This window comes from Galeopterus variegatus, unplaced genomic scaffold, assembly GCF_000696425.1.
Source record: "Galeopterus variegatus unplaced genomic scaffold, G_variegatus-3.0.2 Scaffold1805, whole genome shotgun sequence".
Taxonomy (NCBI): Eukaryota; Metazoa; Chordata; class Mammalia; order Dermoptera; family Cynocephalidae; genus Galeopterus; species Galeopterus variegatus.
The window spans coordinates 159093-181834 of NW_007727916.1; the positions used below are offsets into that span (position 1 = coordinate 159093).

At 50.4% G+C, this 22742-nt stretch overlaps 3 protein-coding genes across 5 annotated transcripts; 2 read left to right on the forward strand and 1 right to left on the reverse strand.

Annotated features, from left to right (window-relative positions):
* The first annotated feature begins 6 nt into the window (after window positions 1-6).
* Window positions 7-9642, forward strand: SMARCD2 (SWI/SNF related, matrix associated, actin dependent regulator of chromatin, subfamily d, member 2). Of its 2 annotated transcripts, XM_008579078.1 has the most exons (13): window positions 7-42; window positions 4604-4788; window positions 4988-5030; window positions 5181-5303; window positions 6194-6349; window positions 6764-6859; window positions 6993-7094; window positions 7254-7415; window positions 7778-7875; window positions 8060-8195; window positions 8327-8449; window positions 8590-8691; window positions 8768-9642. In XM_008579078.1, exons 1-13 carry the CDS (start codon window positions 10-12, stop codon window positions 8819-8821), a joined length of 1413 nt encoding a protein of 470 aa, XP_008577300.1. In that variant the 5' UTR covers window positions 7-9; the 3' UTR covers window positions 8822-9642. The 2 variants fall into 2 exon arrangements, with proteins under 2 accessions (XP_008577300.1, XP_008577299.1); XM_008579077.1 differs by lacking the exon at window positions 7-42 and having other exon boundaries at window positions 4529-4788.
* Window positions 9643-9700: 58 nt separating this feature from the next.
* On the reverse strand, window positions 9701-15339 carry PSMC5 (proteasome (prosome, macropain) 26S subunit, ATPase, 5). The gene is made up of 12 exons (XM_008579079.1): window positions 15237-15339; window positions 14547-14618; window positions 12159-12228; window positions 11734-11831; window positions 11509-11565; window positions 11202-11432; window positions 10777-10903; window positions 10495-10685; window positions 10298-10396; window positions 10106-10216; window positions 9905-9991; window positions 9701-9802 (listed from the first exon to the last, which is right to left on the reverse strand). The coding sequence occupies exons 1-12, from the start codon at window positions 15258-15260 to the stop codon at window positions 9749-9751; spliced, it is 1221 nt and encodes a 406-aa protein (XP_008577301.1). The 5' UTR covers window positions 15261-15339; the 3' UTR covers window positions 9701-9748.
* Window positions 15340-15423: 84 nt separating this feature from the next.
* FTSJ3 (FtsJ homolog 3 (E. coli)) lies at window positions 15424-22723 on the forward strand. 2 transcript variants are annotated; one of them, XM_008579082.1, is made up of 20 exons: window positions 15424-15899; window positions 16071-16176; window positions 16523-16569; window positions 16772-16851; window positions 17273-17372; window positions 17472-17666; window positions 17743-17858; window positions 17973-18077; window positions 18164-18264; window positions 18447-18527; window positions 18620-18760; window positions 18897-19032; window positions 20254-20435; window positions 20575-20698; window positions 20777-21057; window positions 21309-21394; window positions 21486-21585; window positions 21672-21855; window positions 21939-22033; window positions 22123-22723. In XM_008579082.1, the coding sequence occupies exons 1-20, from the start codon at window positions 15833-15835 to the stop codon at window positions 22313-22315; spliced, it is 2520 nt and encodes an 839-aa protein (XP_008577304.1). In that variant the 5' UTR covers window positions 15424-15832; the 3' UTR covers window positions 22316-22723. The 2 variants fall into 2 exon arrangements, with proteins under 2 accessions (XP_008577304.1, XP_008577306.1); XM_008579084.1 differs by having other exon boundaries at window positions 18626-18760.
* Window positions 22724-22742: the final 19 nt, after the last annotated feature.

Here is a 22742-nt window from a genome sequence, read left to right on the forward strand (position 1 = left end):
TTCCGCCCCATGGGCCCCGCGGGCCCCGCGGCTCCGTATCAGGTGAGGCGGGCGGGCGGCGCCGCTAGGGCGCCCGGGGTAGGGGGTTGAGGGGGCTTCGAGTGAGGGCCCTGGGGAGCCTCCTGGGCAGAGGGCACGGGGCCCCGCAGGAGGAACTCACGGGAGACGGAGGGGGTGGGCCAGGGGCCCTCGGGCAGCGGCTAGGTGGTGGTGGATGAGTTGGGGGAAGAGAGACTGCGGTGGAGGGTTTGAAGCAATTGGGAGGGTCTGGGGCTTCCTTGGCACAGAAATTCTGAGTAACTGAGAAATGGAGGAGTTGTGGGAGCTAGTGAATGGTAGGCGGGTGAGTTGAGACGTCTAGCGTACGTTCTAGGGTAGGCGGTCCTGGAAAGTGAAGACAAAGTTTTGGAAAAGGGCCCTCACTGAGAAGCCAGGGTTGCCCTGCATTGGCCTTGGTCCCACTCCAAGTCTACCCTGTTTTTTCTAGTTGGGAACTGGCAGAGTTCTAGCGTGTCTGAGATGGCTCCCAGCTGCTAATGAGGAGGAACGAGGCCAGGCTTCCCACGGACATGGGAGACTGAGGGCAGGGCAAGGGGATTCCAGCCTGTGCAGGAGCAGTCTCTACTCCCCGGTCAGGCCCAGGAGCCTTGGCTCGGGGTGACTCTGGGTTAGACCAGAGATGGTGGCAGCCAGACCTGAGGAAGGCCCAGCCCAGTAACAGATCATTCTGGGCAACTCTTTTGGGCTTTCTGCCTAGTGTCATAGTGTCCAGGAGTTGATTATCTGGAGGAGCAGAGCAGCTCCACGGAGCCCTGCTGGTCTGGGGCTGCAGGAGCATGTTGCTTCAAAGGGTACTGTCCTGACCCCTTTGGGGTTTGGCTTAGAAGAGAGATTCTCATGTTGCATCTTCAAAGGCCACTGAGAGGCAGAGAGTTATGGTCAGTGTGTGAGGAACTCAACCTAACTCTGCCAGTGGGACTCATCAGTCCCCCAGTCCGTTTCAGGTTGCCCCAGAATGCTTGGGAATTGGAAATTGTGCCCATCCTTTTTTCTGCCCCCTCCCCACTTTTGTTTAGCATTCAGGTTCTAACAACTCCATATCCCAGCCCATGTGCCCCAGCATTTGGCATGGGCTTCTTGCTAATTTTGTAAAGTCTGCCCTGGAGCTTCCTCTGTTCTCTCCTTATGTCTCCAGGTAGAGGTCCCAGAAGTGGATCCTAGAAAGCCCTCACTTTCTAGGGAGATGCTTAGCTGGGGACAGTGATTTCCCCCCTTACCCATTCCCTCTCCTTCCTCAAAAGAAAACAAAAGGGTTTGGATATGGAGTCCCAAGGATTCCAGGTGCGGTTCATCTTTCCCGTCTTGCTCTCCCCCTTGGGGATTGATGGACCCTGGGTGTCACTGAGGGGTCCCTGCATCAGTCATTCCGTGCCTTGGGCCTGCTAGCTGAGACCTGGCCTGGGAGCCTCTGTGGGCCTTTGGCCTTGGAGGGACCTGAAACAGACATAAGCCTCCCCAGTTTCCTTGGCATGCAACCCATGGGAAATGTGCCCTTGGGAAAGCCCCTAAGAAGATGGATTCCACAGTGTTTCCTGGGGATTGGCCTTGGGCCTGTGGCAAGGCCAAGCTGCCTGACTGGGTAGCCCTGGACTACTAGGTGTGGGGAAGTAGGAGATGGCCCTGACCCTGGGCTTCCCATCCCAGCAACCTCTCTTCTCCTCCTCTCTCTTCCTTCTCAATGGGAAGCAGGAGAACCCAGCTAACTTAGGCTGAGTTTGAGGAGGATCCCGCTTGCCCTCTTTCCAAGTCCAGTTGTATTACTTCTAGGACAAGGGACTTGAGATATGGGGAACAAAGGGGTTCCTGTCTGTTAGGGCTCATGAGGTGAGCTGGAAGAGTGAGGACTTGAGGGCCCAAGTTGGGCAAATAGGGGAGTTTGTTTAAAGAAGGGCAGTGATGACCCACCTCCCTCAGACAGTGGTTCTAGCTGTGGATCACAGTCAATTGAAGAGCTTAAAAAAACAAAAAAATGAAAGAAACAAAGAACCATGGAGTGCTGGATTCACTCCAGAGAGTTCAAAATACTTTCTACTCATCAGGAGGGATGGTGGTGGCATGTTTTCCTCCAATTGAGGCCCTTAGGCCCAGCCACCAGGAGCATCAGGGCAGGGCACAGTATGATCACCTAAGCTCTAGATGCCTCATCTGGAGGCTGTAGCATCAGACCCAGGCTCCTGCTCTGCTGTCCTGGGCCATGGTGGTAGAGTCAAGCATAGAATATGGCCTAGTGCTGGGCCAAGGGAGAGGAGGTTGCTGCATGCTTCTAGGGGTCAGGGGGACTGAGCCAGGTCTACCTAGCCCTGTTGCAGATGGTGAGTTAGGGAGGGTGAGAGTTCTGGGCTGTGGGGTTTTGTTTTTTTTCAAACTCCTGAGTTGTTTTTTTGAAGAGGGAGGAGTTACCAGCACTTCAAAGCGCAGGTGTGGAGCTTGGCAAGGCTAAGCTAGGACTGGATGAACTGTAAGCAGCCTTCCCCAGTGGCCCTGAGTGAGCTGGGGGCTGTGAGCCCAGGAAGCCTGGAGCAGATGTCTGGGTGGGGCCTATTCCAGGCCCTGCCTGTGCTGCCTTGTCTTGGGATTCCCTGGTACCAGAGCACCTGCTGAGGAGGAGTGGGTGGTACTGCAGGCTTTGTGAATGCCCTACCTAGTGAGTAGCTTCATGGGGACCACAGAGCCCTAGCTCACATTCTGCAGGTCCCACTGCTTCAGTTCTTCCTCCCCTTTGTCTCAGGCACTGGGAAAAACATGAGTCTGGGATGTCTGTGGCCTGGGCTTACAGCTGTGACCACAATGAGTTTTTTCCCTACGATCTCTGGCCGTGGCTCATTAAGGCAGAGAAACAGGCTGTCTTTTGCCTTTCGACAGCCCTGCTGCATCTCTTCCTTTTTTTTAAAAAAGATTACCGGTAAGGGGATCTTAACCCTTGACTTGGTGTTGTCAACACCACGCTCAGCCAGTGAGCTAACCGGCCATCCCTATTGGGATCCGAACCCGTGGCCTTGGTGTTATCAGCACCACACTCTCCCGAGTGAGCCACGGGCCGGCCCCTGCATCTCTTCCTGATGGGGAGAGAATTGTGGCAGGACTGCTGAGATCCCAGAGCCCCCACTCTTGAACTCTTCATTCTCCCAAACGCTTTCCTCCCACCCTGCTCCTCCTTTCCCTTTCCCCACTTCTCTGAATCTTTTCTCCCCATCTCTGCATCTGATCAAGAATCTGACCCTCTGTGTTGGGAGCATGGATTTAGTGCTAGATGAAGAGGTGAGGGAAAAGTCTCTTCTCCATCATGCTGGGGTAGTGGGGAAAGTCCTTTGATTTGTTGTGAGTCTCCACCCAGCCTGGCTTGGTTGGCTGGTTATGCTGGTTGCATAATCTGGGCCCTGGGGCCAGCCCTGTGAAGCTGCCAGGGACAGTGTGTGCGAGGCAGAGCTGCCAAACAGGCCTTGCAGGCAGCAGCCATGGAGAAGGGGGGTGGGGGGTGGAAGTTACTCCCAGATGGTCTCCATAGAAATGTTGGGGAGCTGGGCCTTGGGTGAGAAATCTTGCAGGCTTCTAAACAAGCTATTTCCATCACCTGGATGCCTGCTGCTGACCCTATGACTCTGATCCTTGCAGCCCTGCATAATCTTATCCCCATTCTCCAGTTTGGGATTGCTAGGGCCCTGATGAACCCGAGCCAGTCCTGGTTGCCAGGTGGTGCCTGGACCACAGGCAGAGTCCAGGTGCCAACTGCTCTTTCTCCCACAAGTCACCCATGAGCCAGAGCTTCCCTTTTGGGGTCTTTGGTGTAGGGGTCGGGGTGGAGCAGTACAAAGGTGAGAGAAGGGTCCAGTCCTGGGTTGTGGGTAGGGACTATATGGTGACCAGATGGTCTGTCTGCCTGAGGCCACCCCCTCACCACTTGGGACACATACAAGCTGTCATCCTTTTGCAGCTTCTCACCTGGAATGCTGTTGCCTGTGGGCTTGCAGCCCACTGGACTGCCTTATCAACTGCAGCCACACCACCAGGCTGGCAATGGTGTGTCTATTGGGGCTCTGCCCAACAACCTGCTTATACCATACCACACCCGTCTGCCTGGATATGACACTGCCCCCATGCCTCCTGGGCTGCGCTTCTCCCTCAAGATGGGGGAAGGAGAATGAGGGGGGTGCTTAGTGGTGCTATCAGAGGGCCATAAGAGTGCCTCAAAGCTGGCTTGTCCCAGGGAGTTGGGGCATAGCATGCTGGGGCTGGAAGGCAGTGATGGGCCCCGAGAAGCTCCCCAGTCCCTCCCCTCTCCAGGCAGGATTCTCCTCCCTCCCTGGGTGCTGGCATGCCTCATTCGCTGGCACAGCTGCCAGGGCGGTTGCAGGGGGCGGGGCAGGTGTGGTTTACACTCTGAGCTCAGACACCCGCTCCCCTTTGTTCCTGGCACTCCAGTGGGGCCCTGTGGTGTGCTGCCTAGGGCCAGGCCTGGCTGAGGAGAGGGATGGAGGGCATGGGCTATGGGTTCCAGAGGGCCCTGCCACTGACCTATGCACCCCTGTTGGCTCACTTCCCCCAGCGGCCTGGCATGTCACCAGGGAGCCGGATGCCCATGGCTGGCTTGCAGGTGGGACCCCCTGCTGGCTCCCCATTTGGTGCAGCTGCTCCACTTCGACCTGGCATGCCACCCACCATGATGGATCCATTCCGGAAACGCCTGCTTGTGCCCCAGGCCCAGCCCCCAATGCCTGCCCAACGCCGGGGGTAAGACCATCTTGTTTTTCCTATCCTGCCTAGCCCAGCTCTTGTGGTAGCAGAGGGTTTCCTTCTACCCTAAGAGCTTCAATGACTGAGGAAGACTCCTGGCTCTCCCTGGGGAGAGTCCTGGGGACTGGAGGAGTGGATGTGGGTGTGAGTGTCCTTTGGACCGTTGACCTCTTAAATGGGTTTCTGTCCTCATCAGGTTGAAGAGGAGGAAGATGGCAGATAAGGTTCTACCTCAGCGAGTGAGTGTGTTGGGACGGAGGCCTACGAGGCCTACCCAGTGTCTAGCTGGGGGTGGGTGTCCATCTTCCCCAATCCTGGGATGGGGGAGGAAGGGAGGAAAGACCCAGAGCAGCTGCAGAAGTAAACTGATGAATCTCTTCTCCCCACAGATCCGGGAGCTTGTCCCAGAGTCTCAGGCATACATGGATCTCTTGGCTTTTGAGCGGAAGCTGGACCAGACCATTGCTCGCAAGCGGATGGAGATCCAGGAGGCCATCAAAAAGCCTCTGACGGTATGTGCAGCCCTGACCACCCCCCAGGCTTTCCAAACTTCTCTGCCTCTCCGTGGCCTTATTTTCCAGGGGCCAAGTGAGGATCTGTGTTGAGCTAGAGCAGGGTGTTTCACATGCAGGATACAACCTGTTAGTAGAGCGTGAACTCAGTTTAATGTGTTGGGGCTAGCATGTTAAATGAATATGACATAGTAGAAAATATAAAAATACTTCATAGTAGTAAAGTACTTACCATAGTGGTGAAGGTATTATTTCATGAGATTTTTGTTTCAGGTATTTATATATATGTATGTAGTTCCTGGGTCATGATTTAAAATGTAAATCTCATGGATCATGGTCAAAAGTATGAAAGCCACTAGACTAGAGGGTACATAAGGGTAGTTCCTTTCTCCTTCTCTGTCCCTAGAGAAGCTCTTTTCTTTTCTCTTTTGTTTTCTTTTCTTAATAATAATCTAGAACAGTCCCTTGAGTGGTGAAGGCTTTCCAGGGGACTAGGATGTTTTGGGACCATGATGGGTGTTTGGGTTTCATTTTAAATGAGCCAACACCAAGGTCAAGGGTTTGGATCCCTATACCCGCCAGTCACCAATAAAATAAAAGAAATTTAAAAATTAATAAATAAAATATGAGCCACAGGCTTCTGATTTGCTTGATGGCACCCTGCATGTACCTCTGTCATACCACCGATCTGGTGATGCATCTGTTTCCGCCATAAAATTTATCAGTTCCTTAAAGGCCACATCTGGGATTTACTACTCCCAATTCCCAGTGCCTAACTAGGTGCCTGGCCCATAGTGCTCAGTGATGATTGTTGAATAAGTTGCAAAGATTGGGTGGCATTGTATTCCAACATGTTGTCCACCTCTAGTTGATTGTCTCTCTCTCTTTAGCAAAAGCGAAAGCTTCGTATCTACATTTCCAATACATTCAGTCCCAGCAAGGCAGAAGGTGATAGTGCGGGAACTGCAGGGACCCCCGGGGGAACACCAGCAGGAGACAAGGTGGCTTCCTGGGAACTCCGAGTGGAGGGAAAACTGCTGGATGATGTGAGTTGGGGATGGAGGTATCTGGAGGGGAGGAGGGCCTTGTAGGTTTAAGTCTGGGGCCAGACACTTGGACAGTTCTGGAGAAGTCCTGCCATAGGGAGAGGGCCCTTGCTCATGGTCATGCTTGGCATAGCTCCAAGCCAGTTAGAGGTTGATTTGTGTGGTTGTTACAACTTGTTTGCAGATGGCAGTCAAATGTCTTGAGGAAGTCCTTCATTGGCTAGCAGTGGGGCTCAGAGAGAACCTTTTCTCTGCCTCCAAACTGCCACTGTGCCCAGAGCCTCACTGCTCCCTTCAGGGCCCAAGAATCCCCAGTACTCCAGGGTTGAAACTATACTCCTCTTTTTTGTTAAGCATAGCTTTAGGTTTGGGAGCTCAGCAGCACCCCCATCTTGCACCCCTTTCCATTCCCAGCCTAGCAAACAGAAGAGGAAGTTTTCTTCATTCTTCAAGAGCCTTGTCATTGAGCTGGACAAGGAACTGTATGGACCTGACAACCACCTGGTGGAGGTAAGCATGGGCCTGGGGCACAGGGAGAACAAGCTGCCTATGGACACTGAACACAGGCTGTGACAGTGGGGCAGAGAAATGGCCTTGGTCCCCTTGGATGGCCAGATGTTCATGCCCCTCACTTCCCTGCCAGTGGCACCGGATGCCCACCACCCAGGAGACAGATGGCTTCCAGGTGAAACGGCCTGGAGACCTCAATGTCAAGTGCACTCTCCTGCTAATGCTGGATCATCAGGTGACAGATGCCCTGGGGTCATGTCTGGGGCCACAGGGACTCATCTTATGGCAGGGGTGGGGTGGGAAAGCACATTGCTATAAACCCTTACCATGTGTCTGCCCTATTCTTCTGCTTTTTCACAAGAACCCCTCCTGATTCCCCTTTGTCCATCCCCAGCCTCCCCAGTATAAATTGGACCCCCGATTGGCGAGGCTGCTGGGAGTGCACACACAGACCAGGGCCGCCATCATGCAGGCCCTTTGGCTTTACATCAAACACAACCAGCTGCAGGACGGGCATGAGCGCGAGTACATCAACTGCAACCGGTACTTCCGCCAGGTTAGCCCAATGCTGCCATCCTCCTCTGTTCTGCTGCCACCCCTGCCTGTGTGCTGCTCTAGAGCTCCTCCTCCATTCCCCCAGGCTAGTTCTTGATCACAGTCTTCAGACTGCTGTCCTTACTGGCCCTGGAATGGTCCACTTCTCTTTTTTTTTTTTTAAAGATGACCGGTAAGGGGATCTTAACCCTTGACTTGGTGTTGTCAGCACCACGCTCTCCCAAGTGAGCTAACCGGCCATCCCTATATAGGGATCCAAACCCGTGGCCTTGGTGTTATCAGCACCACAGTCTCCCAAGTGAGCCATGGGATGGCCTTCCCCCATGCCCTTGAAGGCATTAACAAGCCTTTGGTACTCTACAGATATTCAGTTGTGGCCGACTCCGTTTCTCTGAGATTCCCATGAAGCTGGCTGGGTTGCTGCAGCATCCAGACCCCATTGTCATCAACCATGTCATCAGGTAAATGGAGGAGGGGGATGGGAGGCTTTTCTAAGAGCAGATTCACCTTGGCTTGATCTAAAGCCAAAGAGAGAAGCAGCAGGCTGGTTTCTTGTTCCCCGAGTGTGTGCACACCATGGGCCCCAGGTAGGCAGGATGAACATAGCTGTGTGCTTCCCCTTCCCTTCCTGTGTGCTGCCTGTAGTGTGGACCCTAACGACCAGAAGAAGACTGCCTGTTACGACATTGACGTGGAGGTGGACGACCCACTAAAGGCCCAGATGAGCAATTTTCTGGCCTCTACCACCAATCAGCAGGAGATTGCCTCCCTGGATGTCAAGGTGGGCCGTCTGTCAGGCATTTCCATACATGTAGCACCTTGGGAATGGGATCTCTGGCTCAGTCCTTGGGTTAGGCGTGGGAACAGACCTGCAGGAGTAGGGCCAATCTGACACGTATCCCCTTCCCCCAGATCCACGAGACCATTGAGTCCATCAACCAGCTGAAGACCCAGAGGGATTTCATGCTCAGCTTTAGCACTGACCCCCAGGACTTCATCCAGGAATGGCTCCGTTCCCAGCGCCGAGACCTCAAGGTGTAGTCCTCTTTCCTGAGGGGGATCCCATGTGAACCTCTGGGTGATTTTTTCCTCCTAAGCACTGTACTTCCAGTTCTAGAGGCAGATTAGCTCAGGGGTGGGAATCATGCAATGGCTTTCCTCCTGGCTCACTACAGATCATCACTGATGTGATTGGAAATCCTGAGGAGGAGAGGCGAGCTGCTTTCTATCACCAGCCCTGGGCCCAGGAAGCAGTGGGGAGGCACATATTTGCCAAGGTGAGGCTCTGCCCTGTTTACCCTCCTTTGGTTGTGAATAGCAGAGGCCTGAGCTGCTGCTGTTTCTCTTCTCCAGGTACAGCAGCGAAGGCAGGAACTGGAGCAGGTGCTGGGAATTCGCCTGACCTAACTGCTCAGGGATCTTTTCCTTTCTTCCCAGCCCTGGAGCCTGGAAGGGGACCACAGACACTTAGGGAGTGAGGGGTCTCCTGTCACCCTCTACTCTCCAGCTTTAGTTTCATAAACATAGTGATAGGCTTCCTTGTTGCTTGGTCCCCAAAGCCTTATTACTTTTCGCATTGGCTTTAATTGGGTTCTCAACAGATGCCTCCTCTGCCCCCCTGCAGGTAGGCCCAAGTAGGACTGCTGGAGGCTGTGCTTTGAAGTAACTGAGACATTCTGGAACCAAAGGCCCCTGGGTTTGCATGTTTACAGACTCTCCCCCTGGGGCGAGTGTCAGAGCTGGCTCTGAGGAGCTGGGCGAGGAAGAGGAGGCACAGCCCAGACTCTTCTTAGCCTTTCTAAACCAAAGTTCTTTGCCATTCCTACAAGCCCAGCCTTGCTGGTTTTTTTCCTTTCCTTTGGGCATTTGCACTATTTGGGGAGCAGGTTTTTCTATGTGGGAGCCACTTTTTTTGTACAGGGGTAATTTGGGGTTTTCAGGGAGCCCTATCTGGTGCCTCCATACTCATTTTCTTTCCTCAATCTATGCAAGCGGCTCCAGCCGCCATCATCTCCTGAGATGCCAGAGGGCTGCCTGCCTGGGGAGAAGCCTCCTAGAGGGAGGGGACATTCCAGTTCTCTTGCAGGTGTGTGCAGGGTGAGGTGAACAGGGAGACTGGGAGGATTGTTGTTGCCCTTTGGAGGCTGGTAAGGAGGGTGGGCCTAGGACTGGCAAGTGCCACTTCTGGCAGGTTTGGAAATTTCCAAATAAATCCTTTTATTACTGGTGCCCAGACCTGGTCACTGAACAGTGTAGCTGCTCATTAACAGATTGGACTCCTAGAGGGCTTGTCCCACTGAGCTTTATTTCAGGGATCCACACAAAGGACACTGTTCACTTCCATAGTTTCTTGATGGACATGTTTTTCTCACTGTCCTTCTGCATGACCTGGAGAGACAGTGAGCTTAAGTTATGAACTGGGCAAACACACACCCTAGCCCACTTCTCCAGAGCCACCATCAGCAAAAGCAGAAAGATGGAGGAAAGTACCTTGGCTACCGCCATCTCAAAATCCTCCTGAGTGACATGGACTCGCCGTTCCCGCAACGCATACATGCCAGCTTCTGTGCACACACCCTGAGTGGAAAAAGGAAGCTGAGGCCCTGTGGCTATGTCCCCTCAGCCCTGAGTGTCGCACTTGAACCCAGAGCTTCCTGCCTCTGCCCTGTTCTCCTAGGGTACTCCAGTTACCTTCACTTCGGCCCCTGATGCTCCTGGCATGAGCTCAGCAATTTTTCTCAGGTTGATCCCCCGGGTCAAGTTCATTTTCCGAGAATGGATCTTCAAAATGTCCAACCGGGCCTAGAGATAGGAGTGGAAAGGCCTGAGCCCCACACCCCAGCCCCATAACCAGAGCCACTGCAAGCACTGCCCATCACAAACCTCCTCATTGGGGGGTGGGAATTCAATTTTTCTGTCAATACGCCCCGGGCGAAGCAATGCCGAATCCAGGATGTCAATCCTATTAGTAGCCATGATAACCTGAGTGGAGAAAGGGGGTGGATGAGCTGAGCCCATCCTTAGCCTGCACAGCAGCCACCGCCTTCCCCTGGCTCATCCCAAGCCAAGTATCACCTCACCTTAATATTCTTGGTGGCCTCAAAGCCGTCCAGCTGGTTGAGCAGCTCCAGCATCGTTCGCTGCACCTCACTGTCCCCCCCAGAACCCCCCTCCAGCCGTGAGGAGCCAATGGAGTCGATCTCGTCCATGAAGATGATAGATGGAGCGTGTTCTCGTGCCATGACAAACAGCTCTCTCACCATTCTTGCCCCTGTGCAGAGGCCAAGTTGGCATTAGGGAGCTAAAGAGTTCCCCACCCCCTCACCCTTCTGCTTGCTTGTCACATTCCTAGCCATAGTTACCTTCTCCAATGAATTTCTGTACCAACTCAGAACCAGAGACACGAATAAAGGTACAGTCTGTATGATGAGCTACAGCTCGGGCCAGCAGTGTCTTCCCAGTGCCCGGAGGGCCGTACAGCAGCACTCCCTAGAGGGAAACAGCAGGACTGAGGGCAGAAAGCCAGCCCCCTCATTTCATTTAGTGGACATTCACTGAGTGCTGGCTTTGTGCTGAATCAAAAAAATGAACATCATGGTCCCTTCTGGAGTTTATATCCAAACCACATCAGTGCCCTGGAAACATCTCTCCCATAGCTACCCTTCAGCAAAGGGGGCCAGTCCAAGTAGGCTGCAGTCTACCCCACCACTTCCCCAACCCCTGCTCTAGGCCTAGGGCAGAAGGAGTAAGGACAGCATGACTTTCCCAGAGAAGCCCTGCTCTTCACCTTGGGCTGTGCAATGCCCAGTGCTTCAAAGAGCTCGGGATGCTTAACAGGCAGCTCAATCACTTCTTTGATCTCCTTGATCTGCTTGTCCAGTCCACCAATCATCTCATAAGTTGAGTCTGGCACCTTCTCCACCATCATCAACGATACCAGGGGGTCCACCTTGTTGGGTAGGATCTTGTGCAGAGTGTAGCTATCATTTCTTAGAGCCACTCGACAATTGGGTGTCACCTGGGTGAAGGGGTGAGTTTCAGGAAGTGGTGCAGTAAGAGCTGACCCCACCCCCCACCTTACCTACTATACTCACATCATTGATGTCTATGTTCTTGTCCACATCTACAACAAACTTGCCCTCAGGATGTACCTAAAGAAACATGAGCTTATGACTTTCCCTAACAGCCACCATATTACCAACCCTACCCAGAAAGACCCCTGAGAGTCTTAGAATAAGATGACAGAATACTGTCTTACTGAGACTACATATGACATGCAGTGGGAAACAGGATGGTTCCTGGGATCACGCTTCTTTTACCTTGACCAATACTTTCTTCTTATCCATGGCCCGGACTACTTCCCCCACATAGGAGCCCTGTTCCTGCAGCAGCTGTAGCTCTTCCCGCAATAGGCGAACTAAATGGCAAACAGACACAGTGGTCACCTAGCTTCTCCTTTGGTGTCCCCTTCCCTAGGTCTCAATTCAACATGCATAGACTAAACATCATTTTGAAGTTTTGAAGGGAAGGCCACAGAAAAAGAGAGGGTCAAAATTCATGTCTTTAAGGGTGTTCTGTGGAGCTCGGGAGACAGAAGTACACAGAACAACTACACAATGACAGTGGGAAGCATCACCTTGGACTAGGAGAAACCAATAAGCACTGTGGTGAAGACAGTGCCAGGAGATTAGGAACAGTCACACCTCAAACTGCTACATGCAGCTTCCCACCTTTCCCTCCTCACCTTTTGCATTTAGCTCATTCCTCTGTGCCTGCAGCCTCCGGAGGTTTTGGCTCTTATCGTTCACAATCAGCTGTGGAGAACAAGAGACAAATTGTTACCCAAGGGCAGAAGACATCTTGGCCAAGATGTTCACAGGAGGGTAGAAGCTGAGGGAGGGACACAGGACACATATATTTTGTTTCAGATTCTCCAGTATGATCCTAGTGACCCTGTCCTGTCCTCCCAGAGTCTTCCTGGAGCCTAGGGCAGCCATCAAAAAAGGCTGCTTAGGGCAGTCCCATGGCGCACTCGGGAGAGTGCGGCACTGCTCCCACCGCGGGTTCGATCCTATATAGGAATGGCCGGTGCGCTCACTGGCTGAGCGTGGTGCGGGCGACACCAAGCCAAGGGTTGGGATTCCCTTACCGGTCACGAAAAAGCCAAAAAAAAAAAAAAAAAAAGCTCAATAATAATAGTACATAAAATAACTGTTTAAGAAATAATTTAATTTCTATTTTTTAAGATGGCAACATTATATTAAAGATCAATTAATTTGTTCAGGGTCACACAGTATATTAATCGTAGGACTTACCACTAAAATCCCCAAATACCCCATCTTCATACTTCTTGAACTGAATTTTAGGTCTTTGCTTTACATTTATTAACAAAAGAAATTTAATGAGATATTTGGAAGTTCTCTCTAACAGGGAGTTAGGATGAGATTTAGCTGACAGCATAATAAACAAGGAGGACAAATAGATCTTAAAGAAAATGACTCTGCTTGGTGCTATGTGTAGATGTACCTGTGGGAATCAATCAATGATCATATCCTACTAAATGGAACAAGTCTAACCCTCACTAGAACTAAATTGATCTTGTGGTTCAATTTATTACTCCTGTTGCTACTCCTAATAAAATTGTCTTAAAAGACAATACTAGAGTTACTTTAAAGGAGAAAAGTTAACAGCTGGCTCATGTAGTGAACTTGCAAAGAGGCAACATGGTACCTTATTTTTCGAGCATCCCTAATCCAAAAATGTGAAATATGAAATGCTCAAAATACCAACACAATGATGCAAGTGGAAAATTCCACACCTGACACGTTATTTTTTCCACTGTATTAATGATATGTCATATTCTTTACTATTAAGTACTTATGTGTGAATAAGTGTAAGAAAATGATTGCTTATCTAGTACCATACAAATTAAGTCAGTGATGATGGTGATCCCAACCACAGATTGTCCACATGGATAGCTGAGATAGTGCCACCTTTACTTTATGATGGTTAAATATACACAAACTTTGTTCCATGAACAGAATTACTAAAAATATTATATAAGATTACCTTCAGGTTATGTGTATAAGCTTTACGTAAAACATTAATGAATTTCATTTTTAGACTTGGGTCTTCTCCCCAAGATACCTCATTATGTATATGCATATATTCCAAAATCCTTAATCTAAAATACTGGTCCCAATCAGATGTATATTATTGTCACTTAAACAGAAATCATTTTTTTCATGTCATTAAATATTCCTTGGCAATATCATAAAAAAAAAAAAAAAAAATACTGGTCCCAAGCTTTTTGGATAAGGGATCCTCAAACTGTATAGTGGAAAGATCTTTACGTCAGAAGTCTGAGTTCTAGCCCAGCTGCTGTCAATTAAAAGTGAGGCAATGCTAGGGCAAACCATTTAGAAGATTTAGATCCCCTACCAAGCTGCACATGGGCATAGCATTTGCTACCCTACTTCCTTTCTGGACTATTGATATGAACAAATGAAATCACATGTTAAAGCATTCAAAAATGGTAAACCAAATATAATGCCTGAAAATCACCTGAAGTTCAGAAAATTTCCCTGTGGCTTCTCCCCATCTCATTTCCATTAATTACTTTTCTTTTTTCTCTGGTCTCCTACTTCTATGATTTAGCTCTTTAGGCACTAGGTTACTGGATTCCTTTCATTTAATTTCCATCGAATCAGCAATGTCTAGATGCTGTCCTTTCTCACACTCATTTCATCCTGCCCCAATCCCTTTCTGATAAATCTCATCTTCTGAGCCTATGTTTTCCCTTTTGTAAGAAACTCTTCATTCAGGCTTCTTCCAAAAGGGATGATCTTTGGCTAAAGGTACCTTTTCTGTAAAAATCTGACTCTTGAAGATGTGTAACAAACTGTGATTGCTACTACCCTCAAAGGGGTGCGACAGAAACTGTTAACTTCATATACTTTTTATTGTTTGTTACTTCTTATACCTACACTTTTCTAAAATCTAAAAAGAAAGAAAAAGAAAAGAAAAGAATAAGCTTTTTCCACTGCACTCCCAGTGGAATTATATGGATTTTAGAAATCTGCTTCTATCAATCTTCATCCCCCTCCTTTCTCCCTCCACGCTCCGTCCTCACCTGGAGTTCTTCGATCTTGGACAGATAATACTGGCGGAGTCCGCTGCCTGCCTTCCCCTCTTCCAGCTCCATCTGAAGACACAGTGTAATTATTAAACACCGGGATGAACATCCAAGTAGTAGGTAAAGCCACTTCCAGAGCACGTCACCATAAGGCTTAATACCAGGCAGCTTTGTGCAGTAAAAAGAGCTCGGGTTTTGGAAACTTAAGATCTACTTTCTAATCCTTCACTCCCTCCCTTCGAACCCTCCATTTTCCCATGATTAAAATAAAATAATGAGAATGCGCCCACCTCACGAGACTTTTAGAGAGATCAAGAGACGATAAACACGGGAGCGCTGCGCACTGTGTCAAGCACTATCTATACAAGCCCGAGGTGTTACTGCTACAGACGGAGCCAGAAGGAAGCCCTGTCTCGTGCGAGTCGCCGACGGGCCCGGGACCGTTCCCGCACCCGTTCCCATCGCTCCTCTCACTCACGCCGCTACAGTGTCTTCCTCTCTAACCCTGCCCTGGCTCCCCGGGAACGGTGCTGACACAGCAGATCCGGTTCCAGGCACGGCCCAGTCTCAACTGGTCCACCTATCCCGGACCTATGCGACCCTCCTGCCCCGGCCCGCTCCCCTCAGATCCCGCCCGCTCCGCATCCAGCCCCAGTCCCCGCCCGGCAGCCGCCGCCGCCGCCATACCTGCTCAGGTCCGTCAAGCGCCATCTTCCCTCTTCAGCCGAGATCGCCGGCATCGAGCTGCCCTAGCGCGCAGGCGCGGAAGCGAGGATTGGGAACTGACGACCAGGGCCGAGAAGAGATCCGGGTCAATGGGCGGAGTGTGCTGCGAGACGACAGTAAATAACGGAAGCCATGATGAGAGAGCCTACTCGAATTCAGGAGCTTTGGAAGGTGACAGACAGGGAGTAGGACTCCTGAACGTTGCTCCCTAGAAACGCGGATTTTATTTCTGTAGCCTGTCTTCCTGGTCCCAGCTTTCAACTGATAAGGCCTGGGAACAGAGGATAGAGAGAATTTACGGCCACGCTCAAAATGGCGGAAAACTTGGAACCAGGGACGCAGGGGGCGCAACCGGAAGCGGAAGTACACTTGCTGCCTACATGTGCAGGTCCAAGTGTGGTGAAAACGGTGCTGGTTCGAGGTGAGCGTGTGGAGCAAGGCGCCGAGTGTGATTGCCGCGCGAAGTGGGAAACGGAAAACAGAATCTAGTGCCCCGGCAAGAGACGTTCCCAGCTTCTACTTTCTCCCCAAATTGAGTGACAGTCCGTTATTCCACCATGGGCAAGAAGGGCAAAGTCGGCAAGAGCCGGCGGGACAAGTTCTATCACTTGGCGAAGGAGACCGGTGAGTCGGGGTTCGCGCAATCTGCAGGGGAGCGAACGATCATAGCTCGGTTCTCCTCCTTTTTCCGAATACTGGGTTCCTCTTCCGCGGAAAGGCTGGTGGGTTGTGAGGCCGGAGAAATCCTGCTGGTAAAGCGCTTAGCGGACGACTGTGTTTTGTCGCCGCCTCCAGGTTACCGTTCCCGCTCTGCTTTCAAGCTGATCCAGCTCAATCGCCGCTTTCAGTTCCTGCAGAAAGCCCGAGCCTTGCTGGACCTGTGTGCTGCGCCAGGGGGATGGTGTGTAACACTGGAGCGGCAGGGGTCGCTCCTGATGGCAGTTTTCTGGGTTCTAGCCTTGAATAGCTTAGAATTGCGTTGCGGGGGAGAGCAGGATTAGGATCACCACCCCCGCCATAGTAATCCTAGCGTCAGATTTCTCTACACCCCAGAGCATACATAGTTCTCTTCTAAAGTTCGGGAGCCGTTTTCCTTCCTTGATTGAAGAGAAAAGGCTTGTAATGTGTACATATGACATGCTGTGGCCACTGCACTTGGCAGGGGCTCTTAACACCAAGGGTGGGAGATCACATTGCCAAGGGAGGGAAAGGGAGAGTCCTAAGACTTTAATCTGTTCCTTTTATAGGCTGCAGGTGGCTGCCAAGTTTATGCCTGTATCCAGTCTTATTGTGGGTGAGTGACAGGCAACTTCTCCTGGGTGTTTTATGGGGTAGGCGTATGAGGTACTAACTTGGTCTTATATTTCCCTCCTTACTTAAGGCAACTCTATTTTTCTTTTTTTATATTTAATTTATTATTATTATTATTATTATTGGTTATGAATATTCTTGGGGTGAGGCAACTCTTTAGAATACTCTGACCTGATCTCTTCCAGGAGTGGACCTGGTTCCAATCAAGCCTCTCCCTAATGTGGTGACTCTCCAGGAGGACATCACAACAGAACGCTGTAGGCAGGTAATAGGAATCTCTGTCATCCTCTCCCCTTAATATGCAAACATCCACATCCCCCAAATCCACTAAAGCAAATTTTTTTAATTGAGCAAGTGCCTGCATGACATCTGTATGACAAGGCCCATGATAATCCTAGTGTCCACTCCAGCCTCTATTTAGAGTCAGGAGTGAAGGTGTTTGGAATTGGAGGAGAAACATAGATCTTCAGTGAAGTCCTTTCTAGTGGACTCACTATTAGACTGTAAGCTCCATGAAGACAGAGATGTATTATTTTTGTTTACTGTTGTATCCCCTGAGCCTGGTACAGGATTTGGCCCATGGTGGGCTCTCAGCAATTGACTGTATAGACAAATAGCTGAGTCAGTGTCTCCATTCTTAACTATTTCTGTATTTTTGTTGCCATAATTCTTTTCTTTCTCCGTAGGCCCTGAGGAAGGAGCTGAAGACCTGGAAGGTTGATGTTGTGCTCAATGATGGGGCCCCCAATGTTGGGGCTAGCTGGGTCCATGATGCTTACTCACAAGGTACAGGAAGTGTTGGGGCTTGGAGATGGGAGTGCGAGTGAAGGTGGGCATGCCCTCTCAGGCTGCAGATGTCCTCAAATGACTATCTCTTTCCCACAGCCCATTTGACACTGATGGCTCTGCGTTTGGCTTGTGATTTTTTGGGTCGTGGTGGCTGGTTCATCACAAAGGTTTTCCGTTCCCGTGACTATCAGCCCCTGCTATGGATCTTCCAGCAGCTCTTCCGCCGTGTCCAGGCCACCAAGCCTCAAGCCTCTCGCCATGAATCTGCAGAGATCTTTGTGGTCTGCCAAGGTGGGCATCACTTCTTTCTCTTGACACAGCCTCCGAAGTATGAAAGCACACTTTTTAATATATTCTGTCATCTTAGGGTTCCTGGCTCCTGACAAGGTTGACAGTAAATTCTTTGACCCCAAATTTGCTTTCAAGGAAGTTGAAGTTCAGGCTAAGACTGTTACTGAGTTGGTGACTAAGAAGAAGCCAAAGGTGTGTTTAGGGAATGGGCCATTTTCAGGTCCTGGAACTCTGGGAGGTTGGGCCTGGTGGGTCCTGCAGATAGTCCAGAAGGACCTGCCCAACCTTCCTTCCTACCTTCCTAAGGCTGAAGGTTATGCTGAGGGCGACCTCACTCTCTATCACCGTACCTCAGTCACGGACTTCCTCCGAGCTGCCAACCCTGTTGACTTCCTCTCCAAGGCCAGCGAGGTGAGTCCCCAGACTTGAGAGATGTAAGGGAGCCCCAGAAACATGGCCTGAGAATGTCCCCTGACTCCTTTCCTCCTCCCAAACAGATCTCACTAGATGATGATGAGTTGGCACAGCATCCAGCTACCACCGAGGACATACGGGCATGCTGTCAGGACATCAAAGTGCTGGGGCGCAAGGAGCTCAGGTATGTTGTAGGGTGGATATAGGGACCAGGAGCCCTGAAGGGTGGGAAAGGCCTTTGAAGGCCATGATGTTGGATCTCTAGGAACAGGGTTCTGCTGTACTAGAGGTTCGGGGTGGGGGTCTGAACCTTAGGGGTAAGGGACAAAGAAGGAGATAATATCAGTAACAGTATTTCTGGGGCAGGTCCCTACTGAACTGGAGAACAAAGCTTCGGCGGTATGTAGCCAAGAAGCTGAAAGAGCAAGCAAAGGCATTGGACATCAGGTGAGAAGGGAACTAAACCAGGGTAGGTGTTGACTGGGTGTTGGGAAGAAGCATGAGGGAAAATAGCTAACCTCCTTGGACTGTTTTGTCAGCCTCAGCTCGGGAGAGGAAGAAGGTGATGATGAGGAGTCAACAGCTGGGACCACAAGGCAGCCCTCTGAGGAGGAGGAGGAGGAGCAACTGAACCGGACTCTGGCAGAGATGAAGGCTGAGGAGGTGGCAGAATTGAAGAGGTGAGGGGAACTAGGGAGGAACTTGGAAACCCCAATGCAGAATTCTTAGTGTGTGAAGATGGGAGATGAGAATGAAAGGTGTGGATAGGGAATCTTCAGAATTGGGCGCGTTTAATTCCTCAACCCCTCCCCTCAGGAAGAAAAAGAAGCTGCTGTGTGAGCAGAGAAAGCAGCGGGAACGTGTGGAGCTGAAGATGGATCTGCCTGGGGTTTCCATTGCAGATGAAGGGGAGACTGGCATGTTCTCCCTGCGCACCATCCGGGGTCACCAGGTGAGGTGGAGCTGGGGGCACAGATTGAGGAGACAGAGGGATCTATTTGGGTGTTTGGAGGTGGGGTTGGATGTTGGATGTCTTTTCAAATGTGCTGAATAATGGCCTATAGTTGCTGTCTTTACACATAAAATGATTTAAGGGGGACAGGGGGAAAAAATAAGAGTCTGTGACTCAAAGGCCAAAAAGAAACATACCTAAAATAATGAAATTAGGAAGATTTATGGGCGTGGTAAAGACTTATCCTTGTAGAACTAGAATATTAGGCCCAAGAGTTTAGGTTGTAGTAGGTGCAGCCAGGGTACCTGGGTTATAATCATGGGTGAATATGTCTCTCTCAGAAAAGGGCAACGTTCTTTGGTTCCCTGAGACCACATTAGCTCTTTGCATTAGCTATTGGATGATGCTTCTGCCAAAAACTGGAGAACAGGCTTTTCCTGATAAAAGCAGTGTTGCAAGCCAAGTGAGCTTTTGTGCCTCTCCTGTAGGAATGTCAACTGGGTCATCTTTGTTGTATGGAAGAGGCAGTAGAGCACAGCAGCCCTAAAGCAGATGCAGGATCCGGTGTCAATCCCAATACCACAGCTTGGAGCTGTGTGACTGAGTTAACTACCACTTACCCTCTCAGTTTTCTCATCTGTAAAAACAGTAATAGCTAACTCCTAGAGTTTTGTGAGGAATAATAAAAAGATGGTGAGGTATAGTCCTTGGTATGTCATAAACATGAGATCAAGAGATAGTAGGTATGTTTGCCGTGAGGAAAGTAGATTGTGAGGTTCTGACAACTGTTCAAGTGAAAGTTGTTAGAGGAATGTTGTCAGGGCTCCTTTATTCAGTGGAAACAAAATGTGTAGATGGTATTATTAGGTGATTGAGGTGCCTTCTGAGAGTAATTTTTAAAGGGAAACCGATGTTTTATAACATTTGAAGATGTGGTGCTGTATGGGCTGTGGGTTATTAGTTTGCCATAAAACCTACTTGTCCTACCACTGAAGATAAGACCGATGAGTGGGATAGATTAGGGACCTGGCCTAGAATGGGATGTTTAAAAAGGCCAGTCACTTCCCTGAGTCTAACGTTTCTCTGTCTTTAAAAGGAGGTAATGTACTTGCCACAGTTTACTTCCAGATGTTGCTGAGGATAAACTAGGGTAACAGATACAGGGAAAGGAAAGCAATGTGTTCTTTTTAAATGCTTGACCTGGTTTCTGTTAAACTTCAGTTGTTAGAGGAAATAACACAAGGGGATATGACCGCTGCAGACACATTTCTGTCTGATCTGCCAAGGGATGACATCTATGTGTCAGATGCTGAGGACGATGACGATACATCTCTGGATAGTGACCTGGATCCAGAAGAGCTGGCAGGAGTTGGGGGACATCAGAGTCTAAAGGACCAAAAGTGGTGAGGGGTGTGTGCGGGAGGGAGTGCCGCCACTCAGCTCGAGTCCAGAGGCAGTTGGTGCAGGTACTGCCAGAGAGGGAGTAGGGGGAGCAAGGCCAATGGTCACTGAGCCTCTCCCCACTTCCCTTTGTGACTACAGTGTGCGATTTGCTGAAGCAGGTGATGGTAAAGAGGAGGGGGAGGAGGAAGAAAATCCACTGCTGGTAGCATTGGAGGAAAAGGCAGTACTGCAGGAAGAACAAGCCAACCTGTGGTTCTCAAAGGTAAGAGGGCTGGAGGCAAGACTGATAGGAAATTGGTGTTCCCTGGGGAAAAGGTGACTGAAGAGTCCCTCACCGCAGGATGGCTTCAGCGGGATGGAGGATGATGCGGACGAGGCCCTGGAGATCAGTCAGGCCCAGCTAGTGTACGAGAGCCGTCGGAAAGGGCAGGGACAACAGCAGCAGCCACCGCCGCCACCTTCTGGTTTGAAGACTGAGAGAAAGTCTCCCCAGTGTCAGGATGAGGTCCCTAAGGGGACGACACAGGCTTCTAAAGGGACAGAGGCTGCCACTAGCCCTGGAGGGGAAGAAAGAGATGGCAGCTCAAACAGTGACAGCAGCAGCAGTGAGGATGAAGAGAGGTGAGTGTGGTTACAGCTGATGGGACAAGGGATGAAGAAGTAGTAGTGGTTTGAACCATTTCCTAAGTTGGAGCTCTCAATCTTGGGTGCAGATAGGGACTTTTAAAAGTACTGATGATTCTGATTTAACTGCAGTACAGCCTGAGTGGCAGGATTTCTGCAAAGTTCCCTAAGTGGTTTTAATAGGAAGCAGGGCTGGGGTGAGTGGTAGGGAAACGGGGATGTTCACTCAGTCCTCCCCTCTTCCACAGTTGGGAAGCACCCCATGGTAAGAAGCGAAGACACAGGCCTAAGTCAGATGATGATGGCTTTGAGGTAGTGCCTATCGAGGACCCAGGTGAGAGCTCTGTATGTAGAGGAATGAGGGGAGATCAGTGCAAGTTTCAGTGTTGGGACTCAAGCTTTAACTTTACTCCTTCCCTCTCTAGCAAAACATCGTATACTGGACCCAGAAGGCCTTGCTCTGGGTGCTATTATTGCCTCTTCCAAAAAGGCCAAGAGAGACCTCATAGATAACTCCTTCAACCGGTAAGGGGGTCAGAAAATGAGTGGGTGATTTCTTCTTTGGAAAGCCTGGGGTGGTTGGTTATTGGGCTGGTATCCTCTTCACCTAGGTATACATTTAATGAGGATGAGGGGGAGCTTCCGGAGTGGTTTGTACAGGAGGAAAAACAGCACCGGACACGGCAACTGCCTATTGACAAGAAGGAGGTGGAGCGTTACCGGAAACGCTGGCGGGAAATCAATGCACGCCCCATCAAGAAAGTGGCTGAGGCCAAGGCCAGAAAGAAACGCAGGGTAAGTGGTGGGGGTCTGCGTAAGATTAACGGTGGGCATGGCAGGGACGGGGAAGAGGTTACCTGACTGAGGTCCCCTCCCAGATGCTGAAGAAGCTGGAGCAGACCAAGAAGAAGGCAGAAGCTGTGGTGAACACAGTGGACATCTCAGAACGAGAGAAAGTGGCACAGCTGCGAAGGTAATTGGGGAAGGACACCCACAAAGGTACAGCAGGATTAAGAACAACAACAAAAAGCAAGCCTCTAACCCATTTTCTTCCCTTTACAGTCTCTATAAGAAAGCTGGGCTTGGCAAGGAGAAACGCCAAGTAACCTATGTTGTAGCCAAAAAAGGTGTGGGCCGCAAAGTGCGCCGGCCTGCTGGAGTCAGAGGTCATTTCAAGGTGGTGGACTCAAGGATGAAAAAGGACCAAAGAGCACAGCAACGTAAGGAGCAGAAGAGAAAACACAAGCGGAAGTGAGCAGAGCTACCCGGGCCTCTGAGGAGACAGTGTAAGGACGAGGAGGCATGACTCACTCTGGCCACCTGGGTACCAGCCCTGCCCTTGCTCCCATCACAGTTGTCTGAAAAGACAGTGAGGTGGCATACCTAGAACTCCCACGGCAGTCCTAAGCAGTCAGGAGGATGTTGCCCTGCCTGAGGATGGTCTCCCATGAAAGCACTGCTGTGTTGCTAGTGCTGCGACAGACCCCATGACCTTTCCATGAAAAATGTGGGGTACTGGATGAAAACAGTCAAACTTTTTTAAATCATAAGGGGAAGTTTAATGTTGGTGGTATTCACTGTAGTCTGTTCCTGAACATGTGGGCCTCTCAGGTCTTCCCCCATCTTATTCCATTATTAGCTGAATAAAACCAGGATGATTGAAGAAATGTCTTTTATGACAG